General features: G+C 34.9%; 1 protein-coding gene across 4 annotated transcripts; it reads left to right on the top strand.

Moving 5' to 3' along the window:
• The first annotated feature begins 1017 nt into the window (after positions 1-1017).
• On the top strand, positions 1018-24696 carry LOC114408388 (exportin-7-B-like). Of its 4 annotated transcripts, none has more exons than XM_028371425.1 (28): positions 1018-1562; positions 1642-1802; positions 2467-2532; positions 4381-4498; positions 4602-4711; positions 4824-4919; positions 6624-6747; positions 7431-7498; positions 8381-8467; positions 8660-8812; positions 8943-9038; positions 10270-10329; positions 10436-10554; positions 10688-10775; positions 14318-14422; positions 15128-15229; positions 15297-15349; positions 15440-15503; positions 17121-17255; positions 18303-18415; positions 18500-18593; positions 20456-20675; positions 21033-21163; positions 22369-22515; positions 22671-22799; positions 23155-23253; positions 23539-23577; positions 23967-24696. In XM_028371425.1, exons 1-28 carry the CDS (start codon positions 1325-1327, stop codon positions 24102-24104), a joined length of 3153 nt encoding a protein of 1050 aa, XP_028227226.1. In that variant the 5' UTR covers positions 1018-1324; the 3' UTR covers positions 24105-24696. The 4 variants fall into 4 exon arrangements, with proteins under 4 accessions (XP_028227226.1, XP_028227225.1, XP_028227223.1 ...); XM_028371424.1 differs by having other exon boundaries at positions 15125-15229; XM_028371422.1 differs by having other exon boundaries at positions 4381-4507.
• Positions 24697-25351: the final 655 nt, after the last annotated feature.

Raw genomic sequence — 25351 nt, 5'->3', positions numbered from 1 at the left:
TGGGTGTTGTGAGATTTTTTTTATTTTATCAAAACCTGTTTTATTTGTGCAAACAAAATAATATTTAGACACCTCTATTTAGGTTTTTTTTACCATTGGAAGTATTACGTTGCTTAAAATTAAGCTTTGGTTATTTTTATAATTAATCTTGCTTGAGTAGAAAAAGAAATATTGTTTTATCATTTAAGTGTCATTTAAGGATTGTTTTAAACTATACAATTAAAGTAATATATATATATATATATATATAAATGAGTTACTTAATTATGATATTGTAAGAACCAATTAAATGAGATATTAAATTGTATCCATTAAAAATAGACATTAATTTTGTTAGTAAGTAATTTCTGTAAAATTTATGTTCAATTCTATTTAGGATGACAACATATTAATAAAAAAATGTTATTGTTTAAGAATAGCTTCTAAAAACATTTTCATTTAAAATAATTTCTAAACAATACTATTATTTATGGATGTAAAATTCTTTCAAAATGGTTGTTCTTTTGGTAGTGACTTCTGCCTCAGAGATATGTGTCAATTGGTAAATTACCCCTTTCTTGCCCAAGGCAGTGAAGGAGAGGCGACTATTATAGAAATGTGAATATTGTCCGTAGTAGTCGTACTGATCATTATGAATGTGTCATATGCTGCTTCAACACTTATCAAACTTTACACACTTTCTTTGCCTGCTCAGTGCTCATACTTCCTACAATGCTCACCCTTTTTATTCCAGTTTGCCTGCTTCTATTTTTCATTAGATTACGTTAGAAATAATAATACAAGTGTTTTCCTATAAAAAAAATGCAAAAGTACGTAAGATGTTTTTCTAATATTTTTTTAACACATTAGAAAATAAAATATTTTTTAACATATTCAAATCTTTTTTTTTTATGTAGTAAATAAAAGAATCCTAAAACCTATATTAATTCACAATTTTTTGCGTTTAAAAAATAAAGAAAACAAGTCGGTGCATGAATAAAAAAACGGAAAGTATTTATTTAAACGGGTTTTTGTCGTTCACGCATAACACAAATAATCGAGAGAAAAAAAAAAGAAAAAAAAAAGAAAAATTCCTCCGAAGTCCGAAGGAAGAAATAGATTGAGAAAACCTAGATGGATCAAGAACAAGAATTTCTTCCGTTTGGCCAATGCGATGTGATCGTAGTCGCGCACTTGTGGTAGAACCAAATCCTCTCTTCACTCCGATTCCGTTACCTTTCCCGTCGTCTCGCGGTTGCCGGCGGCACTTCCCTCGTCATCGCCGCCGCGTAGTTGTTGGCATCGCAACCCTAATCATCGTCCGTAGTGAAATCTGAGATTCGCGATGGAGTTGGCACAACTAGAAGCATTGTGTGAGAGGCTGTATAATTCGCAGGACTCGGTGGAACGTGCTCACGCGGAGAACACACTGAAATGCTTCTCCATGAACACTGAATACATTTCCCAATGCCAATACATTCTTGATCATGCCTTGACACCCTATGCATTGATGCTGGCTAGTTCCAGTTTGTTGAAACAAGTCACTGAACATAGCCTTGCCATGAAGCTTCGCCTTGATATATGTATTATTATTTCTCTTCATTTCTCTCTTCGGTGACTCAAAATTCTGGAATTCATAGAACTATTTTTAATGCATGTCAGGGACGTACCTTATCAACTATCTAGCGACCAGAGGACCCGAGTTACAGCCATTTGTCGCTGCTTCTTTGATCCAACTTTTGTGTCGAGTCACAAAGTTCGGATGGTTTGATGATGATCGATTCCGGGACCTGGTTAAAGAATCCATGAACTTCTTGAGTCAGGTGATTAAAAGTGATTGTTTAATTTGTATGCAATGCGGTATTTTACATCCAAGGATGATTTGCCGGACCCGAATAAAACAAAGGCTTAAGTGTGTTTGTTGGCATTACGTTACAGCCATTTCCTATGTATGCTGTTCAAGAGAAAAAAATTATAGCAGTCCTACATACTTTGGTAATATAATTAATGTTTTCATCACGATCCTTGACATTGCTGGCAAATGCGGCCTATGTGGCCACAATTATGGTCACAGTAAGTCTAAAAACCTTGACGCTATGGCTAAAATTGCGTCGGGTACCATTTTTTAAAACCATGAATATAGTTTATCCTCTTCTTCACAGCAATCAATTGAAGGTTTTGTATATCTTGAACTAAAAAAAAGGTTTGTCTCAATTTACTTGAAGTAGTAAACCTGGATCACACTTCTGATTTCTTCACCTTCTCAGACATGTATTGATTGTGTAAATAAGTTATTATTCTTTATATTGTGATCTATTAATTTTATCACTTTTAGTAGTTGCTTTGGTTTCTGCAACTTTTTTCTTAAATCCTATTAGGTTAACTGGACACCGGTATTTAATGTGAAGTTGTTGCCTTACACACCATCTCAATTGTTAGATTTATGTTTCTGGGACATATTGCTCATAACATACTTTTCCAATCCAGGCAACACCGGGTCATTATGCCATTGGTTTGAAGATCCTAAGTCAGCTTATCTCTGAGATGAATCAGGTTAGAATTTAACTTGTGTTACTTCAATGTGTTTGGTGCTGGTGTGTAGTGTGGACATTACAAAATACTGTTGGCACATAAGCCGATTTATCATATTGAGTGGGTCTGTGCTTGTCTGTGTTTGTTCATGGAGTCCGTCCAATGATATGGAAGTCGAACAGTAAAAATGGGGGTTGTGGCATAATAACAGGAGGGTCTACTATTCGAAAAAGTTGTATAAAAAACAGAAAAAAGATTCCTTGATACACCGCATAGAGATTTCAAGTAATCAGTTGAGGCAGCTGTCTTAATGTTACTATTTTTCTGCTTTTTGTATGTACTTTGTGAGTTAGTAGAGTATTCATATTCTTAGATTTTATAGTATTCTTGTGCTTCTTTTTATTGAAAACGATTTGCTTGTCACTGATGATATCTTTTTTGTTTACAACAATATGAAATTTTATCTAAGTGATGTTTGAAATGAGTGTAACTGTAAGTAAGACCCTTTGAAGTTCGTGGAAGTATTTGTGTCTTTGGTTGGGGAAATTTTTGGAAGATTTCTGTATCACTCTTGGAATTTCTGGGATATAGGATTTTTTTCCTTTTTTTTATTAAATTTTTTCCTTCTTAGGTGTGCTGATATAATGGTTCTCTATGTTGTCAAGATTGCTGGATAGGTCATGAGGTTGCACGATTTTAAGATCTCGCACCCTTGTCCTGAGCTGGATCATGCATGGAATTTTTGTGCCTGGGTGAGATCACAGCGAGATTGGAGCAAAATTGTCATATCTGATATTTTCACGATCCAGCAAGTTGGGTTTTCGGGTCGGGCGACCCAGTTTTCCCAAACCCTTTTTACACCCCCCTTTTGTGCCCTAAAATGCCTTTTCGGCTCCCTATTCTCTGCCAAACATTTCTCTCGAGTTTTGAACACGCCTTTTAACACACCTGTGTCCTATTCTCTCTCCCTCTCTTGTTCTGAAGAACTATGATCTGAATTGTTGAGTGCCTGTGCCTCTGCGTCCAATCTCTCTCATCTCTTTTGCACATCATCCCTCAACCGTCTTTGCTGTCTTGCGGCCTTCATAGCTTCTGCTGCGACTTATTTGAACTTTAATTTTCTCAAATAGATTATGTTGGTACTCACGCTTTTCTGTGGTCCATGTGCAGTACTCTTGTTTTTAATGCAAGTACTATGATCTTTTTTTGTGTCTAGGATCCTAAAATAATCTTTGCTTTAATGTTGTCATTTATAATTTTTTTATCATACTCTCTCTCTCTCTCTATATATATATATGTGTGTGTGTGTGTGTGTGTGTATTTATTTATGTATGTATGTATAAATTTATATTTTAGTAGGACCTTACGATTCTACATCTTACGATCTTGCAACCCCCCTCCCGATCCTAAGTAGGATCTCTGTCTTAACAACATTGGGCATCTGTATGAATGTTTTTTGAGGGATAGAGCTAAGAGACTGGCTAAATTTTCTAATTAATACTTTTTGTTTTTATTGTACTTTTTACGAGTTATGAGTTTTCATATTGTCACTGGGGGAAATTTCTAATTAATACTTTTTGTTGTTATTGCACTTTTATGAGTTTTCATATTGTCACGTATTCATTAATGAGTTTAAAGCAGTGTTAATGTGCCAACATATGCTTCATGAGGTCATCATTGAAATTTGTGCTAACCTCATTCCAAAGGTTTATGCAATTCACATAATTGTGTTGGTTGCTGATGCTTTTTGATAGGTTTGTGTTAATAAATAATAATAAAAAACCTGATTTGGCAAACCTTTTTCAAAATTACTTTTATACATTTGTTATTGTGCTTAGTTCTCTTTGTATTTCTTAAATCTTTCCTCAGGCCAATGCTGGTATGCCTGCAACAAATCATCGAAGGGTTGCTTGCTCGTTTAGGGACCAATATCTTTTTCAGATATTTCAGATATCTTTAACATCATTGGGTCAACTGAAGAATGATGGTAAAATGGGTATACTCTTGCTTAAAATTTTGTCCCTCTTTAGTACCATGTTTCTTACCTTTTGCTATCATAATTTTGAGCGTTGAGATTATATACTTTGCAGTTGTCAATCAATTGCAAGAATTGGCACTTGCTCTGTCTTTGAAATGCTTATCATTTGATTTTGTGGGGACTTCTGTTGATGAAAGTTCAGACGAGTTTGGCACAGTTCAGGTATCTGCTTGTTTTATTTTTATTTAAAATTTTAATTTTTGCAAAATCCTACATGAATTCCTTCAATGTTGGTTCATGTTCATCTACTATCTTGGAATATGGTGGTTTGCAGATTCCATCACCTTGGAAGCCTGTTTTGGAGGATTCTTCAACACTACAAATATTTTTTGATTACTATGCCATTACAAAACCCCCTCTTTCAAAGGAGGTCTGTACATGCGTTTGTTTCTATGATTGTATTTTTAATGTTTAGACCTTGAAGTTCACTAATTAACCACTAAAATTTGAATCCTTTTTAGTTCTTGGGAAATTGTCTACTACTTACATTGATTACAGCCCCCTTTATTTAAATATATATCAAGTGAGACCGTTATCTTAACATGAATGATCAAATTTGATTATAGCTACTCCTTTAACTTAAAAAATGATTTTTTGTGTATATCAGTGTCAAAGTTTAGTGTTAACATATCAAGGGCATATATTATGTATGTAATGCCATTTTATTTCATACTTTTCTGGGTTTATTTAATTTTCTGCTCATTCAAAGAATTTTGTCAACCATCAATGTTCATTAGTTTTCTTCTTTTCTGGCCTATTTGTCGGTTTTATCCTGCCACTTGTTAGACTTTGAACTTATAAATGTGGGCTAGCTATTTGAGAATTGAGATTGGCAATGATGACAAAGCCTTTAGAATGGAAAAGTGTTGGCCAAAGAATGATAAAGTGCTATTTAAATGTTTGAATAAGTGATTACAATGTTATAATGAAGCAAAAGTGAGCATGATTGATGTTTTTAATGGTGACCATATATTAGTAAGTTTGAAGCAAAAACTTGCTTTTTTGAAAGAGGATGACTGGAAAATTCTGGTGGCTCTCCTTCTTGATTGTTGCTGAAATTTCTTATTCTTTAAAGCATGTGATAGTTGAACATCAGGGAGATGATATAAGTGTTTTTTTGGGGGTAAAAAAATGATAAACAACTGAAGCTCCAGTTCATAGACTACAAAAAGTGAATATGATCTACTTTTGCCCTAGGACCAATATTTTTTCTTTCTTCTTATGAGATGAGATAAAAGAATAGTTTTATTAGAATGGAGAAGAAAGGAATGAAAAAAAAGAAGAGGATTTCTATTGGAAAAAAGAATGAAAAAGACGACTTGTTCCGTTAATCATCATAAGGCAAAATATATAAAGCACTTACAGCTAACAGCCTTAGCCTAGCAGCTCTGTTCTTCCATAGGTATCTCACACTTAGCCTACCTTTCTCTTTACCTTCATCATGTCTTGGGATTCCTGTTGCAACCTGCAGATTAGTAAACTTTAAAACAGAAAAGGGAAATGAAAACAAGCAAACTCGTAAATACAGGCCTCTTCAATTTCCTGGCATGTGTGACAAGGAGGAACCATAAGGTCAAGATGGATGCCAGCAAGTGGTCTTGTTTGAAAACCTTTGTTAATGACTCTGCCTAAACCTTTTGATTAGTATCAACTTCAAAGAAAACACCCTAAGCTTCACCAGAGTATGGTGGTGAATGGCTGCAGGGCAGTGTAAACTTACAGTTCCTTCTGAAATAAAGTAATGCACTGCATTGAGAAAAGTAGTTATTCAACATTACCTTATCCTTTGTATTACATTCGCATGAAAATTGAGTACCACAATAACAGAATATTGAGGTATTAAATAAGATGTCTTTTCTTGAATATTTTTCAATTTGATATTATCACTTCTATTAGACGACAATTTGTTTTCTTATTGGTTTATGTTGTTCATTTCGGAAAATTGACAATAGAAGTGTTTCTTGACTAATCATTGGTTAATGTTCATTTTGTTTTGTGAAATGTTCTTATGGTTCATCTGCTTGTACTTTTGAACCTTCTCTCTCTCTTTGGCATTAATTTTTTTTCTTTCCAGGCACTGGAGTGCTTGGTGCGACTTGCGTCAGTAAGACGTTCTTTGTTTACAAATGATGCTGCCCGTTCTAAATTTTTGGCCCATTTAATGACAGGAACCAAAGTAATCCTGCAAACAGGGCAAGGTGTTGTAGGCTTGTTACTTCTTCACTTGTTTTGTATTGTAATGACAAACTGGACTTCCATTATTATACGTGAAAGGAAAAAAATGTCTTTTGTTTCCTTTTTTTTTGGATTTCTTGTTACATATTGATTATGAGCAGAATTAAATAAAAGAGATATCTTTCTATCTCATTTTCTTTTTATGCATGCATTTGTCATCCTGGCAATTTATCTCTGCCTTGGGCTGTTCAATCTTTGTTCCACTTCATCAAACCAATCAGTTATTTCCTGCCAGTGTAGGAATTGAGAGTTTCAATCTAATTTTTGCATCTGCGGGTTGTATGGTAACTTGTAGAAGCTCTTACATGACCTAGGTAAAAGCTCTTGGTGAGATTTTGTAATCACAGGTGAAATTGGGCTGAACGTGTGGTTATCTTTTATAAACTATTAATCAGGAAATAGATTAATTTAGTTTAAGATTCAGTTGTGCTCTATTTTTCAGTAGCATTGAAAGGGGAAAGCCATAGTAAATCCCTCTAGGTTCAGCAAAGCAAAAAATGCTGTGAAGAAGGAAGTTACACACAACAAATATTGGCCATTATTGCATTTACATTTTAAAGCACTATTTAATTCTTTATTTTCATTTCGTTGTTTTTGTTGTCTTGTTTGGTCATGCATTTATAATTTCAACTGTATTGTAAAGCAGGTCTTGCAGATCATGATAATTACCATGAGTTTTGTCGTCTTCTTGGTCGGTTCAGAGTGAATTATCAGGTAGACTTATGTGTAGTTTTTTCTCCTTTTGTGGTGTATCTAGTGGTTTCTATTTCTAATTGGTAGTAATGCAAAGTACATAAGCAGGGACATGGGGTTCATGCTGTGGAGGCTAGGTACATACTTTGGCTTAGAAGTTAGAAGGGCTGTCCATCATACAAATTGTCCCTTGTAATACTTGTGGGATTTCAAGTTTTAAACCTTAATACACACCATTCTCGGAGAGTAACTACGAAGATTTACAATAGTTTTCATAATTACTTTGCCACTGTTTTTGTTGATAGCTAGCATATCATTTAAATTTTGTTTAAATTTAATGCAATTAGTATATCAAAGACACACATAAATGGCTGGAATATATTCATAACCTACTCATCATTGCTTTCTGTATTACTTTGCCACTGTTTTGTATACTTCATTCCTTAAATGTGAAACAATTTCATAAAAAATATTTATTATTTGTGTATTATACTTTTAATTAGTGGCATAAATGTTTAATTTGTACTTATTAACTGGGGCAGTTCAAGTCAATTATCATGGGGGCATCCTATCCCTGTCCCACTTCTTTATCAAGTCAATTATCTTGTCTCTCAGATAACTGTATGCTTACTGTAGTGTTTACAAATTTGTATTCAAATCTGAGGAGCATTTAATGCACCTGAAAATCAACCTCAAATATTATCTCCCCCCCAAAACTGCTGCTTACAAACTAGGAAATATACTTTCTCTGATTTGTTAGTTGTTTTACGCTAACAATACACTGACAGTTACGTTGATAAACTTTGGAGAAATTTCACATGTTCTATAATTTATTCCATCCGAACACCCTTTCCCCAATTAACCTTGAACTTGCCACCTAAATTTCTAAACTAAATGCTGCAGTTGTCAGAGCTTGTTAATGTGGAAGGCTACAGCGATTGGATACGTTTGGTTGCAGAGTTTACTCTCAAGTCTTTGCAATCATGGCAGGTTAATTATTGTGTTGCTTTAAAATATTTTCCCGAAAATACATGATATATTGCACTTAAAAATCATATTCAGGATTACATCATGTGATAATTATCAATAAGATATGCTTCATGAGTTAATAATTTCAACTTAGGTTTTTTGCACGTTTATTCTGAAATAGAGATATTGATTAAGCTGATACCTTGTTGTCAGTGGGCAAGCAATAGTGTGTACTACCTGTTAGGGCTGTGGTCTAGATTGGTGTCTTCTGTTCCATATTTAAAAGGTGATGCACCAAGCTTACTGGATGAGTTTGTTCCCAAGATTACTGAAAGTTTCATCACATCAAGATTCAACTCTGTGCAGGTATTTCCAGTTATCCATGCATGCTTTATTTGTTGCCTGCTGCATATGTCCAGGCTGTATTATTTAATTTTAAACTTCTGTTAATAAGACAGCTGTCATAAATATAACCTCTTCTGTCCATTTTTTATAGGCTGGATTACCTGATGATCTTTCTGAGAACCCCTTGGACAATGCTGAACTTCTTCAGGATCAATTAGATTGCTTCCCATACCTATGTAGATTTCAGGTATCATCCATTTTTAATATTTTCATTCTTCTCTTTTTAATAAAAGAAGAAATTTCATTAGAAGGCAAGATGGATTTCATAGGAGGATATAAACAAAGCAGTAGAATACATCAATACAAAGCCAAAACAAACAGGAATGAGGAATCTGAATTCGTTGCTGTTAACCAACCTTTTAAAAAGAGACATACTCATAAAAATGAATGTTTTAGGTTTGGAATGAGTTGTGACTATTGCTAGGTTATCATTCCACGCATTATGATTTTAACAGCCTGATGCCACAATGAAGATGCCTTTAGTTAATACTCTGAAGCAACGTTTTTGGGCATCAAATTACCAAGAGCCAAAAATCTTTTCTCTCCCTGAGCAAGTTGACCTCCCAATGAAAAAATGAGGTGCCCTTCTGAGATATTATGAATCATAGAGTCCCAATAAGAAGAAGCCTGACAATTTCCTCATAATCATTCCCCAATCTGACACAAGTACCTAGAGTTGCAAGATTAAAGGACCTGTCTCTTCTCATCCATACTTGCCAATCCAGTCTTTGCCAAATTGAGTTTCAAGTCAGGATTGACTTAAAAATCTGATGTGAGTCTGAGCAATTGTTGAATTATGCTTATCTCCTTCAGATAATTACATGAGAAATTACCATTTCTACACTGTCTGTTAGTTCACATGGAAATCAGCTATGCAGTGGTTTCCTCGAGGAATCTTCCTAGCAAATATGCAAAGAAATTGGAATGTCTAACTTCTTTGATAAGGCTGTTTCTTTTTTCTTTGTTTATTTTGTATCCTTGTTACAGAGGATATCTTATTCTTTTCAGTTTATGTACTTTTTTTGGGTCTATATATAAAATTCGTCTTATTCAAAATATTTTCTTGAAATTCATTATACTGAGCACACCGGCTATCAAGCTAAATAAAAAAGGGTAAATAGAGTGTTCCATTTTAACATCACTCTAACCTTGTAACCTACTAAAGTTGGGTTAACCTTTCAACCAGAGAGAAAGTGACCATCAAGAGACAACTTTGATTTAATTTGTCCAACTGAATCCAAATCTCGTGTCTGAATAAGGAATAAGATAGATATCATGGTTGTTACGTTACTCATTTGCTGAAGATAATCTAGCTTCCAACATAGGAAATTCTTTCTTCATTCTTAATTTTTTTTTTTTGCAATTCTGCTGCTATATTGAACTGTGTTGATTGTCTGACTCCTTTGTTCTTTGTGCAGTATGAAAGCAGTAGTTTATTCATAATAAACATAATGGAGCCAGTCCTGCAAATATACACGGTGTGGTTATAGCTTTCCCTGAATGCATCCAGTTATCCTTTTGTACTTTATTGTTGAGAGAAATGAGTTATTAATTGATGTTTAACCATTTTTAATGACTGAATAGGAAAGAGCTAGATTACATGTTCCTGATAACAGTGACCTCATTGTGATTGAAGATAAACTTGCTTGGATTGTTCATATCATTGCTGCAATTCTTAAGATAAAACAATGTACTGGTTGTAGGTAAAAACCTTTTTAGCTCTTGCCTTTATCAATTGGAATGATGTGGATCGTCAAAGAAGTTCTGAGCAGTGTTCATAGCTTATCAAGTATCAATATGTTTGTAGTCTTATTTTCTTGTGACTTTTTTATGCAGTGTGGAATCCCAGGAAGTGCTTGATGCTGAACTTTCAGCTCGAGTTTTACAGTTGATAAATGTAACTGATAGTGGAATACACAGTCAGGTATACTGTTACAACATTAGTTTTCGGCATGCCTTGGAACATGAATTATCTGTTTCACTTTTTTTGTTCTTTAACCCTATAAAGCTGTAAATTTGTAAAAGAGTTCTAACAGATCATAATAGAGGATATTTTGAGAGAGAAAAACTTTAGAAAATTGTAGTCAGGAAATTTGTTGAAAAGCACATGATAAGGTCTAATTTGTGATTATTGCAAGGTCTAAGCAAAGGGAAACAAGAACAACCAAAGGTTTTTAAAAAATTGTAGTCAGGAAATTTGTTGAAAAGCACATGATAAGGTACTGAAGAATTCAGTGAGTCTGTGGGAAGTCTGTTTATAAGATAAACAGCAGCTGGGAAAGCAAAGTCCCAAAACGAGGTGCAACAAGGTGAGACCAAGTTCTACCACATGCCTATGTTTTCTTTCAACAACCCCATTTTGATGATGGGTGTGAGGAAAAACGAGTCTATGATTAATACCACACTCAGCTATAAAGGGTGCCAATGGGTGAAATTCCCCTCCCCAATCAGTCTGAAGATTTTTAATTTTGGTGTTGAATTGCAATTCAGCCATGGCTTTAAATTTCTTAAAGACAGTGAAAGTTTCAGCTTTGCTTTTAAGTAGATAAATCCAAGTAAATCTAGAGAAAGCATCAACAAAGGTAATATAGTATAGAAAGCCATTAGTGGAAGTGACATGGGATGGTCCCCAAAGATCACTATAGACCAATTCCAAAGGAGAAGAGTAAACAGAGGTAGAGAGAGAAGAGGGAAGTCTGAGAGATTCTCCAGCAGCACAAGCAGAGCAAAAGCTAATCAAATTTTTATTAATAGTGGGTATATTACAATGTTATAACACAAGCTGTAAAACATGATGATTTGGATGACCAAGTCTGTCATGCCAAAGACTACTAGACCTATTACATGAATTGACAGTGAGATCTGCATTCTTATTACATGAATTGACAGAGGAATTGACAGAACTGGACAAACACCAGGAAGCAACACCAATTGAAGGTTGAAACTGAATGTGAGGTAAACTGTAAAGACCACCAAAACCAACACTGCCTTGAAGTAAGACTTCATTGGTAACCTGAGATTTCACAGCACAATAATTAGAGTGAAATTCAAAGTAAACAGCATTGTCTTTGGCAATTTTGCTGACTGAAATAAGATTTTTAGTGATTGTAGGAACATATAATCGATGATTAAGAGATAAAGAGACACAGGAATTATATGGAGAAGTAAAATGGGAAGAACCAGAGGGGTGAATTTGCATACCTTGACCATTGCCTATAAAGATCTGATCAGGACCTTCAAAAGGCTCTAGTTGCTGGATGTTTTGTGATTCTCCAGTAACATGAAATGAAGCACCAGAATCTGGAATCTAATTAGTGGAATTGGATTGAGGTTGAGCATTTGTCAGCATAACACTAGGATTGGACTGAGAATTGATACTGGCAGATTTATAATTGTTATTAGTCCAAACATTAGCTGGTCTAGAATCACCAGAAGTTTGGCCAGCATTGTTACTATTCTGTGAATAATTGTTGTAATTATTCTGAGATGGAGTGGAAGTAGCCTGAGAGTAATTTGGACTCAGAGGATCATGAAGTACCAAAGTTGAGTTTGGTTGATAGTACTGATCAAAGCGATAGTGACAAACTGAAGTAGTGTGATCAAATTTTAGACATACCTGACACTGGAAGCTAGCGAAACAACTACCACCGCTGCCACAACCACCGCCACCACCACGATGGCCAGCACCATCACCACCGCGATGAAAACTACCACCACCACGGAAAGCCGAGAAACTCTCTGGATCTGTCTTGTTTGGCACAGAATAGTCATCAGAGCTAATCACTGAAGACTTGTGATGTGCTTGTGGATAGTTGATGGAAGGTGAATTAGATAGAGTCTGTTTGGTGAATTTATTCAGACGTGCTTCGTGAGCAAGGAGAGGTTCAAACTTGCTCTCAATAATCGCAATGATGGAGAGATAGTCCAACGAAAGGCCTTCAGGAATGGAATCAATGTGTTCCTGAAGCATAATTGGACCTCCAACGGAGGCAAGAGCATCTGAAAGAGCTTTAATCTGCAACAAGAACTCTTGCATCGATTTTCCGCCAAGATTTGTAGCTCATAACTGAGTTCACAGTTGATGTGCTGTAGCATGTGTTTGTTTTTGGAAATAGTCATGAATACGCTCCCAAACCTCATTGGAGTGAGCACATCCTAACACGCGCAACAGGATCGGCGTCAAAAGCGTCGATTGGAGGCAAGTAAGCAGCACTTGATCCTACTGTTCCCATGCTTCATACGCAAGGTTCTCTATTAAAGCTTCATGATCCGTCTCAGAAAGAAAACATAGAGGAATCTGAGGATTGACACCGAAACGTTGAAGACAATGTGATTTGATGACCGGTTCAACTTGTTGACGCCATAACAGGAAAGTTGAATCAAGCTTATGTGCAATCGAATGAGGAAAGGAAGTAGGAGTAAGAAACGCGTTGCTTTGTGCCACCATTGATGACCTTACCAAGCTCTTGATACCATAGAAGAGTTCTAACAGATCATAATAGAGGATCTTTTGAGAGAGAAAAACTCTAGAAAGAGGAAGTAAAATTTATTATTGGCCCCCAAACTGAGTTACAACTCAGTATATATAGGCTTATATAGTTAGTTATGACTAACTAACTCAGAACATAAAACTAAATCCTAACTAACTGACTTAACTGAGGGTGCAGTTGAATACTGCAACTCTCTGTACAATAGTCTAATAATTTGCATCATGACATTTAACTTTTAATTGAAAAATGTATTTGGTTGTATGTTAGGAGATCCATTTTAGGAATTTGTATTTATGTTGTTGGTTGAAGGGTGATCTATTGTTTACTTTAGTAGTTAAAAAACTTCGTACCCCATTGCCCAGAGGCTCTTCGCTATGCGAAGGTTTTAGTTAGTATAAATAATTTTTATATGAAAATAATTTTTATTAAAAACAGAGATGGTGCAGAAGAACAATAGAAAAACTAAGGATGTCATAATTCAGAGATGGTGGAGTCCTTGTAAAATCATGAGCTTAACAGCAAAGGATTGCATGAAGTACACACTGCCACAAATTTGGCCTTCCTACCAAAGCATTCGAACTTTAGGGGTTCAAATTGATGAAACTAACCTATATAGGGTGAAGTTGATAACTAGTGTATCTTCCAAAGACTAGAACATGGTTTTACTCTATTTTTTATTGCTAAGATTCTTATGTGCTAGATGAAGTGCCTTCTAATATTTCTTTTTTTTTTTCATTATAACTGATTAGTTCACATGCAACTGGTGGTAATCACTTGCTCTTCTGGGCAACTACCATACCTAGTATTTTTCTTTTCTATTAATGCAATTGCAGAATGGAATCCCTGTCTTTATCTTATGTTTTTTGGTATTGTTTTTATTGTTTTTTGCTTTAGTTTTTCTTGATGATAAATTTAGTTTATGACGTGCTTTAGAAGAATGTATTTCTTATATTTTCATGTTATTGGCATTTGACAGAGATATGGTGAGATAAGCAAACAAAGACTAGATAGGGCAATTCTTACTTTCTTTCAGCATTTCCGAAAGTCTTATGTAGGAGATCAGGCTATTCATTCTTCCAAGGTAATAAAATATTATAATTATTGAGAATAATCCATTTTGCATGGATATGATCCCTGTACATAGTATGGGTACATGTACAAAATATGACAAATTTAAAAAAGTATGGGTACATTAAAAAGTTCTATAAATTTACTTATTTTAACATATATAGGCCCGTGCACACATGACACATGTATGTATTATATAGTAAATAGTAAAACATAACAAAATTATATAAATAATGAAAACATAAAAAATTCAAAAAACATAAATGGACTAATATATCTGTAAATTGTGAAAATATTTTTAATAAAAAAAAGTTAGCTAACTTAATTGATGTCCTAAATCCTTGCAATTGTGCACTGCTGTTGTTAGTTGGGTTACAGGTATGCATTGGCAGATATAAACACGCCATTGTGGCCTGCCATCCCTTTAGAAATTGTCTTTGGTGGTTGGCAAAAAATCTGACATGCCATTCAGCCATGGTGGCTCCATTTAACAACATTGGTTACATTGAAACAATACCCCCCCACCCCACCCCACACCACAATAAATTTGCTAGATACCCAGGCATAGCCAATGCATACCTGTATGCGGTATGTAATGTACCTGGTACAGGTATGGCTCACAAATTGAAGCACCCTTGCTTAACATTTAACATGGTATTGTGAACATAAATTTAGCTTTCTATGCATTTGTTCATTTATATATTTTATGTTGCAGCAGTTATACAGCCGGTTATCTGAACTTCTTGGCCTACATGATCATCTATTACTGTTGAATGTGATCATTGGCAAGATTGTGACTAACCTTAAGTGCTACACAGAGGTATTTTTTTCTCATCTCAAAATTCTTTCCTGGTTTAACACACTAATTGTGCTTGTGCTAATTTCAGAGTGAAGAAGTCATTGACCACGCCTTGAGTTTGTTTTTGGAGCTTGCATCTGGGTTAGTTTTAGTTGGATTAAAGAGTATTAGTTATCTCTTATTTTGTAGTTAGGACAAGCCACTCAACTTAATCGATTTCTCTTGCAACAGCTACATGACCGGAAAGCTACTTCTGAAGTTGGATACAGTGAAATTTATTGTTGCCAATCATACGGTAGGATATCTTTTTTGTCATTTGCTCATTAATTTCTCTTAGTTTATCATTTACTGTGCACAATCGAAAGCTGACCAGCAGTTGATACACTGATATATAAAGTGTAGATAGAAATTGAGCTTTACACGACACAATTACAAGTACCCTTGACTAAAATTGTAATATGGAGTTATTTTGCTTTTTCATGCATAATGCTAATTGTTGATCAGGATCGTACTCGGGTAATGTTTTTGGTTAAAATTTAACTGGGTGGGTAGTATCCAGACTTCCTTTCTTTTCTGTCCTAACTATATTGCATACGGATTAGTGTTCATGTTTCAATATTATGTAAATTGCTTAAAAAATTATTCAAGGATGACTGAGTTTCATTCCTTGCTATTTATCTCCTTTTCATGTGACATTGCTTCTTTTTCCAATCTTAAGTTCTTTCTTGTCATCATTGCTGAAAATTTTCTTGCTGATGACAGTATGTTTTGCTAGTGATGGTCTCTCTGCTTTTTGGTTAGTGCTTTGTGTTTTATAATAGGCAAATTGGAAGATGGATTGTTCCTTTTGCACTTTGACACCTGAAAGTACTTGAAGTATTAAACTTTTTGCACAAATTAAGTACCATAGTGATTAGATTCTTTCAATTAGCATATTTTAGGAAATTTAATTTATAATGAAAACATAAGTTTATGACCTTAAATCCTTAAACTAGTCCTCAAAAAGTTTGTTGTCAAAATCAATTAAAATAAGTTCTATCAAACCTTGGTACTACAAGGTGTGGGACTATGGGTGATCAGAGAATAAATTATCTTGTTGGCTTGGCTGGGAGATCTATTGCATACTCAAGAACGAAATGTCTGGGTCTTGCAATTCTGGTTTAGAAAAATATTGCTTTTGTGGCCAAATGACTGTGGCAATTTCCTTCAAAGGCTTCTTTATGGTCCCATCTCTCAAGTAAATCTTGGTCAAATATAGTTTAAACTTTAAATCAGAATGGGTGGGATACCAACTCAATGACCACTCAAGGCAGGGATACACTTATTTAGTTATTTTATAAATACTAATGCTGATACTCCCTTGTCTTGGGATTTTCATTTCCAGAGTCTTAAGTGACAGGGAAGCTAGCAAGCTAGAATTCCTTCTGATTGTAATTGTACCTTGTAAGCTTTGAGCTAATCCAGAGCCTAGATGTGAGAGCGTGTCCTCTAATGCATTTGATTGGAGTGAAATGGTTGCAACTTTAGGGGCATCTATCTGTCCCCTCAACTTTGGGATAGTGTTGTTTTATGGTCTTCCTAAAGAAGTCGGCACATGTTTGCTTCAAGGGAGTTTCCGTTTTAAATATATGAAGAGCCTGGGCTGCCTTGCTGCAATTTTTACTCTCTGAAGTACTTTGTACTCTTTTGTTAGGAGGATTTTTCCTCTCCTTTTAGCTACACCTCCCCTCTTTTCCTTCTAATTAAGTTCGTTCTATGTTAAAAATTGATATACATTGATTTGATTCTTTGAGTAGTGTTGCATTTCCTCCTTCACTCTCTGCACTGCTGTATTTCTCCACTTTTTTTTTTTTGTAGAATGAGATTCCTCTTATCCTTATTCTAATTATTTTTTCACTAAAATTAATCTCAGAAGGAACATTTTCCATTTTTGGAAGCAAAAAGATGCACTCGCAGCAGAACGACTTTCTATTACACAATTGGCTGGTTGATATTCATGGAAGATAGCCCTGTGAAATTTAAATCTTCAATGGATCCACTCCAGCAGGTACTCCATCAATCATCTCATTGAAATGCTTGTATAGTAATTTTTTATCCCATGCCTCTCTACTAATGAATGCAGATTGGATTGTGCAGTTAATAAAATATTTTATTACTGGATGTATAATATGACTGGATTTTATGTTCTGCCTGTCATGTGCTGTTAATCTTGCTGCGATTTTGTATTTATTCATCGATTGATATAGATTCTATCACTCAAAATTGCACACTGAATCTGAATAAGTAAACACTGAACACAATAATGTGGCATTGATAATATGAAATAACAATTTTTTTATAAGGAGAGAATCTTTAGACAGAAATAATGGGGATCTGTACTATAGCTGGTGATTTTCCCTGTCCTCCTGGACCAGCATTATGAAAATTCTGTATCATTAAAAAATAGTAGCTGTTGTTATATAGATCATGCAGGATCAGTTGTTGAAAAAAGGTATACCGTAGGGTAATGCATGTTTCTGGGAGGAAATCTGGTGACAAGAGAAGTAAAAAGCAAAATGTTACTGCCCCTTGTTTAAATGGTCTCATGCTCCTTCTACGATTAAGTGTGAAGATAAAATTACTTATTTCATCAAAAATAAAATGACGCATCACACATTCATCATATATCTTCCTCATCTCTAGTATTAGGATTATCACATGTTGTCCTTGTTGTTGTCTCTTGTATTCAGATCAACTTGTTCTGAAGAGATATTACTATTGTTATATTGAGCATGACTGGAGGGTGTTGCTATTTCAATTGGGCTTTCTGTTGTATTCCTTTTGGTTTTTTGTTCTTTAGCTAATCTGTTCAGGGACCTATTTCTCGTAACTTGTTACTTTCTTAATTCTTTATATAATTTCAAGAAAGGTAAAACTTTGCATGGACGTGAGTATGCTTATGCCTTATGTTATTGGTTAGTGAAAGATAATAGCAATTGTTGTTTATTTTTTGTGTTAATCATAACACCTAGATGGATTTTTCATATAATTAATTGTTTTAACTATTTGGTCTTGGACAAAGTCAGCATATGATATTTCCCCCCCTCTTTTTTAGGTTTTTCTCAGTTTGGAATCAACTCCTGATGCAGTATTTCGAACAGATGCTGTAAGGTATGCACTTGTTGGTTTGATGAGGGACCTTAGAGGAATTGCAATGGCCACAAACAGGTTGGTAGTTGTGCTGTTTCTGTTATTCAGGCAGAGGGAAGGAATTAAACTGATCTCTCTGTTTTTCATATTTGTAATTCTTAGCCGTCGAACGTATGGATTTCTATTTGATTGGTTGTATCCTGCACACATGCCTCTACTCTTAAAAGGCATCTCACATTGGACAGACACCCCTGAGGTAATGAACCTTGTGGATAATTTTTTATGCATACATATACACTCAAATGGTGGGTTTTGATCCCATTATTCTTCACTCATGTAAAATTGAAGATCTGTGATTTCAAAATATCATTTGGTAGATGCTAGCACAATGCATGAATTATTACATAATATCATAACATGGAAACGATTTATGGTTTACAGCCCTGTTGACAGCAACTTGGTTTTGTAACTTTTCTGGCATTACCATGACTTATGTCATGGTGAGCTAGCATTCTTGTATCAAATCATTTAATCAATATCTTTAGAGCTGCAGGTGGCCGAGGAGACAAGGGTGGCTTATGGGGAAAACCACAAGCACCTTAGATGTCCTTGGCCATCTCAATACAGAATTGACAGCCATGTGATGTCACTTTTCTTGTGGGTTTGCTAATGCATGACATGGGGTTGCTGCCCCCAACCCTCCATTGGCTTGTGATATTTCTATCATTGGTTCTTTCACATTGGATCATGACTAGCAGTTACCTTATTTGAATTCAAATGCTAATGCTTTTCTACACAAATATTTTTTTGGCTAGGGTTGGTATAGAAGAAAAAGCTATCGGTTGATCAATCTGCAGAAAATCAGAACTTATAACCCAAGCTAGACATTTTATTTCTAGAAAGCATTAACATTTGACTGCTAATAATGCAACTGCTAGTTGTCATGCTCCAGTATAAATGAACTGTGGAAGTGGTGACATGTTTTAGCTTGGAAGTATTTTCCTGTGATAAGAGCAGTGTAAGGTCTTATTTATGAGAAAACTTGCCCAAGTAGGCACTAAGGGGTTATGGACTGCCCAACCAAGGGCTAACTACAATAACACCTAGGCCTTTTCAGGCTTGATGCTGAGCGGCTATGGACCGTTTGATTGATGACCATTCACACGATGACAATAAGTGCCTATGCCTTTCCAGGCTTGATGCTGAGGGGCTGGGATCACCTAATTGAATGACTGACTTGCTAATGTGGCCTTATATGGCTTACCTACCAAAGTGGCTAAGTAACCTCTGTGCAGTTACAACTTGGAGAGATACCACAACTCAAGGAGTGCATAAGCCTTGGACCTTTGGGCCCTGTATGATGGTTTCTAGATCCTTCCCGTGAATCTAGTTAAATTGCCCTTCATGCCACCTCTTGTAAATCACAGGAACAGTTAGGGGGGAGGAAACCCATTTAAATAGGTGTGATCGATTCATACACCCCGTGTTCCTGATGCTAACTAGACTCTTGTGTTCATATAGAGCTGACACTGAGGGTCTCCAGCGAGCATACTCTCTAGCATGAACAGTAAATAATAAGTATAATTTTAAGAGCAAATAATAATAATTATAATTTGAATATGGGAATTCTTAATTGAATTCCCAAACTGATTTTTAATTTCAGTACAGAAAGCTTTGAAAATAGAAAACAACTCTGAACATCCTTTATAAAAGATTACTTTGTACACTGTAGAAGTCATCAATAAAGGTGACGAAATAGGTAAGACTCAAAAAGTAGTATAGACTAGAAACGGAAGTTGGACCCCATATTGGAATTCATGAAAAATAAGTGTCTTGATGATGTCTTACAATAGTCTTTAAGTATTTAGTTTCTATTCTTTCCTTTTCATGCCATTGTACCTACGTTCATGATGTATCTTTGATTATTTAGTAGAGAAACTCTTGTTGCTGCTTTCTTCTTTTCCTATTGTGTTTCTTTCTCTTGCAAATTGATGATGAGTGATAGAAATCTGCAATAATTCTAATTTTCCCTTTATAAATGTACTTTGTCATTTACATGTGTAATTACTTCTGATGTATGTTCCTCTTCCCCCTCCTGGGGTTCACTTGATTCTGCAGGTTACCACCCCGTTGTTAAAGTTCATGGCTGAGTTTGTGCTAAATAAAGCTCAGCGTTTGACATTTGACTCTTCTTCTCCAAATGGCATACTTCTCTTCCGGGAAGTTAGTAAACTGATTGTCGCTTATGGATCTAGAGTTCTGTCTCTTCCAAGTGCTGCTGATATTTATACATACAAATACAAAGGAATATGGATTTGTTTAACGATACTGTCAAGAGGTGAAATCCTATGTCTTTTTTGGTTATTTTTATTTCTGGGGCATGGTCTAGTGTTCTGCTTGAGTTTTGCTTGGTGTGCTTGTAAATTGCTGCAGATAGTAAGTTATTTTATGATGTTTTTAAATTGAGTTATATAAACTGCTGTATCTATTTATATACTTAAAATTTGGTACAGAATACTTTAAGAGAGTATTTTAGTGAAATGCTTGATTTGTTTTATGATTTTTCTTAATAGAGTTACATGAATGAGTATCTATTTATTGGGAAAGAATACTTTAGAGAGTAGATTGCATGATTGTTGTACTAGCAAAATTGTATCTGGGCAGGCTAAATTTAATATCTTGCATCAAATGACAGCCCTTTCAGGAAATTATGTCAACTTTGGTGTGTTTGAACTATATGGTGACAGAGCTCTATCTGACGCTCTTGATGCTGCTCTAAAGATGACACTGTCAATTCCTATGTCTGATATATTGGCTTATAGGAAGGTATGCTAACTATTTTCTTGCCATATAAGTCCTATGCTATGTGCACTTCAAATTAAATTTGCGATAATAAAGTGAAGGATATAAAAGTAAATGATTGCATGGATTAAAATATTTTTAAAAACTTCTTTTTATGAGCAACGAATTTTTTTATAACAATGATTTTTTTTATGAAAGAGGATGAGAAATCTTTAAGTCTTAGAATTTGGGGTTGAGCCTAACTCAACCCTGAAAACTATCTAATGAGGTGAGAGTTGCCCACACTTATGTACACTATTTTGGTCATATCATTACTTAATGTGGGATCTTCAACATGAAGAACTATACCAAGAATAAAAGGGGGGAAAGAAGAGGAAACATGCAACACAACATTTTTTTTATTGGCAAATGTTAGTTGTTTGTTTTTGTTGTCAGGGGGATTCAAACCCACAACCCATTCCTCCCTATCTTTACCACCAACCCAACCTTGTATCTCTTGCAACACAGCATGGTAATCTGTGTAAATATAACACCTCCCTCCCCATCAAAGGATCATTGTTAAAACATAAAGCTAGGAAAACTAATTGGTCCCATATGAACTCAAGAGGTGACCTATGACAAATAAAGATGCCAACACTTTTTGGCATCTCCGCTGGTGCGAAATCCTCAAATTAACACATAGGAGCTGTTGGAGATCCTTGTGCAAACTAAATATACAACAAAACCCCAACCAAGTTATTCCAGAGATCAAACCTGTATGTATATGTATATAGTTATGTACATATTGGTTGTAATCTAGGCTATACATGTTAGGTTCTTTAAAACTGCCTCTGCTTGAAAGATCCTTACCCCCAAGGGTTCTATTTGACACTTTGAAACATAAAACAATTCACAAGCCTTTATCTAACAGCTTAAACTTTTAGGAGCATTGGTGATTGGTATGGTATCAAAGCTTCCGTGGCCAAGTTGTTATGAGTTTACCCTTGCTTCCTCTATTCTAAATAAAAGTTGAATTTCAGCACAAGGCGCAGTGGTTTATGCATTGCCAATGCTTCAAGACCTATGGGCTCTTGCATGAGGAAATATGTTATGAATATAAAACCATCCATGAGCGTTCATTTATCTAGGATCCTTTTTTATCTTACTCCTGAATTATGTATTGGATTAGTTTTCTGTCAGTTTGCCAAATACATTAAGGTGAATCTCACTTAGTTTTTGCTTTTATGCAGTTAACAAGGGCTTATTTTGCCTTCTTGGAAGTTTTGTTCAACAGCCACATCACTTTTGTATTAAACTTGGACACAAACACCTTTATGCATATGGTTGGCTCCCTTGAATCTGGACTTAAAGGGTTGGATACAAGTATCTCATCGCAGGTTATTGTAACAAATCTCATTTCCGTCTTCCTGTTTTCAGACTAAATTAAATTTTTCCATAGCATTTTTTAGGAGATTCTGCTTGATGTAAATATTTATGTATTTGGTTTCTTGTAACTATGCCTTTGTCCAAGTCTTCTAATTTCTGATTACAGTGTGCATCTGCTGTTGATAATTTGGCTGCTTTCTATTTCAACAACATCACTATGGGAGAGGCTCCAAATTTACCTGCATCTGTCAATCTTGCTCGACATATTGGAGAGTGTCCCAATCTGTTTCCAGAAGTATATATTTTTTATATTTTACTGTTCACCACTCGGTTAAAAATTCATCAATTTTGCTCTTAACTTTTTTATGAATTTATTTGTCTGGAGTCTGGAAAAATTCAGCTGCAGCTAATACCATAATGTCCTCATTTTACTCCCAATTTTCACTTACTGAGTGCAAACCTTCAAATAGGATAGTTATGTGTTCATTGTGTTGTGTGCATAACTTGCTCAAGAATACTTGAGAAAGCAAACGACCATTTTATTTTATGAAAAATGCTCATCTTATTCATTTTTCCTACTTTGAAACTGGTAACGGGGAACCATTTTAGTTAGGTTGTTTGACTTGGGTGTCTCTCTTTTGCATGCCAAGATTTTGAAGACCCTATTTGAGATCATATTGTTTGAAGACTGTGGGAACCAATGGAGTCTGAGTAGGCCAATGTTGAGCTTGATACTCATTAATGAGCAGGTAGTGGACCTTTTTGATCTCTGTTCTATTTTCGTTAAAAATTACTGCAAACATATGTGACAAGCTTTGGTACATATATATACTCCAGGTTGAAGTTGAGTGTAACATTAATGTGCATTTATTGCCTAACTAATTAATACTCCAGTTTAGGCAAGTCTTCATGTAATTAATCATGTCTTGAGCATAAGCAATTATTGACTGATTTCCCACACAATTCTAGCCACACTCTATTTGATTCTTATTTGGCCCAATTAATTTATAGACTGAGTTGTCATTTACTTGCAGATATTCTCAGATCTGAAAGCTCAAATCTTGTCATCACAGGTATTTTTCTTCTCACTCTAACTTCAAAGTCGGGCTATAATTTTTTATTTCTCTGTTTTTTTATCTGGATTACAGATCAGATATTGAGGATATATGGCTGAGAGAATTCAGCCTCTCATTTTTCACACATGACAGAGTCATTTGAAAAAAGAGGCACAAGGACCCTAAATATTGCTCCACTAGTGGGGCACTGATCATAGTTATTATTGTATCTATCTCTCACTTAGAATACATAAAAGTGGTGGCAATAACTTGCTAATAGAAGACTATAGTGGTTCAGCTTTTGTTACTGTTATAATATATTACATGTATTTGGGTGGTTGGGAACCATGAGTTGTGTTTTTCCACTATGATTATGTTGTGTGACTTGGGTTGGTTAATTTTCGCAGCCAATGGATCAGCATCAGCGGCTCTCTTCATGCTTTGATAAACTCATGGCAGATGTTACTCTAAGCATAGATTCAAAAAACAGGGATAAGTTTACTCAAAATCTCACCATATTTCGGCATGAATTCCGTGCCAAATAATTCAAATTTATGCAAGTAAATATGAGAGTTTGGTATCTGTATATTATCTTTTTGGAGAATCTGCTGCACTCTTTTCTTGTGGCACCATGAAGTCCTATCATAGAAGAAAGAACCACTTTATTCGATTTCTTCATTTTGGTCTTGTAAGAAATGTATTCTTTGTAATTACTGTTCATGCAGTGTGGGAGATAGCTGTATACTTTTGGTGGTGCCGGATAACTCTCTTTATACTCAGATTTGGATGCTTCAAAGATGATGCAAAGAAGATTTCGAAGATGTAAGGAAGTGGGTGGGACAAAAAGGGGCATGGACGAGAAAACTAGTGGAGGGATAAAACGGTAACCACCTGAAATGTAGAGTGATTGGATTAGATATATTCTTTTTAGAACTAATGTATATTATCGATGATATTTGTCTAGAAACATGGCTAGATATTATTTGATATTTTGTATAATTGATTTCTTTGTACCTCTAGTGAACCAGAAAAAAGAAGTGGGGGGAAGAAGAAAATGTGTTTAGATGGTGATAGAATTATAGAAGAGAAATGTTCATTTTTCTCTCAATCTTTTTAAAGTTTGAAACATATTGACCAGATTAGATTTGTTTTTCTTCTTTTGGGTGTGGGGGGTGGGGTGGGTGGGGGTGGGGGAGATTGTTCCAATCCTGATTTTCAGATTTGTTTGAAGAAAACTAAAGCTTGCAATTTGTATTAGAAAGTCTATGAACAGATGTCGCTTAATACTGATTTTCAGATTTGTTTGAAGAAAGCTCGAGCTTGCAATTTGTGGCAGAAAATCTGTGAACAAATTGTCGCTTAAATATTAGGTTGTGTCATGAAACGACAGAATTTAGATGCAGGTTTTATTTTGTGTTGGCCAATGTTATTTTGATGTTTTAGTGTAATTCATAGTTTGTCTTCTTTCGCCTTTTCTATTACTTTTTTTATTCTTTCACTTTTTCTATTATGAATTTATGATACTTGCACTTGCTGTTAGTGACATAAAAAAATATTTATAAGAGCGTTACTAAAATAAGGTCAAGATATGTTTTTTTTTCTTTTTAAAAAAAAAATTGTTTTGTTCTTTTATCTTTTTATAGATTTGTTTGGATTTATGTTTTTCTTTGAAATAGTGATCTTTTGGATTTTAGAATGCAACTTTGAAATTTATTTTGAAACTTAACTAATTTCAAACTACTAAAGGTCATAAATATAGTGAAAAGTGAGTTTGGTGGGTAATTGAAGACGC

Source organism: Glycine soja, chromosome 4 (assembly GCF_004193775.1).
Source record: "Glycine soja cultivar W05 chromosome 4, ASM419377v2, whole genome shotgun sequence".
NCBI classification, from domain to species: domain Eukaryota; kingdom Viridiplantae; phylum Streptophyta; class Magnoliopsida; order Fabales; family Fabaceae; genus Glycine; species Glycine soja.
The sequence above is the reverse complement of the archived record's forward strand: the minus strand, read 5'-3'. Positions and strand labels throughout refer to the sequence as shown.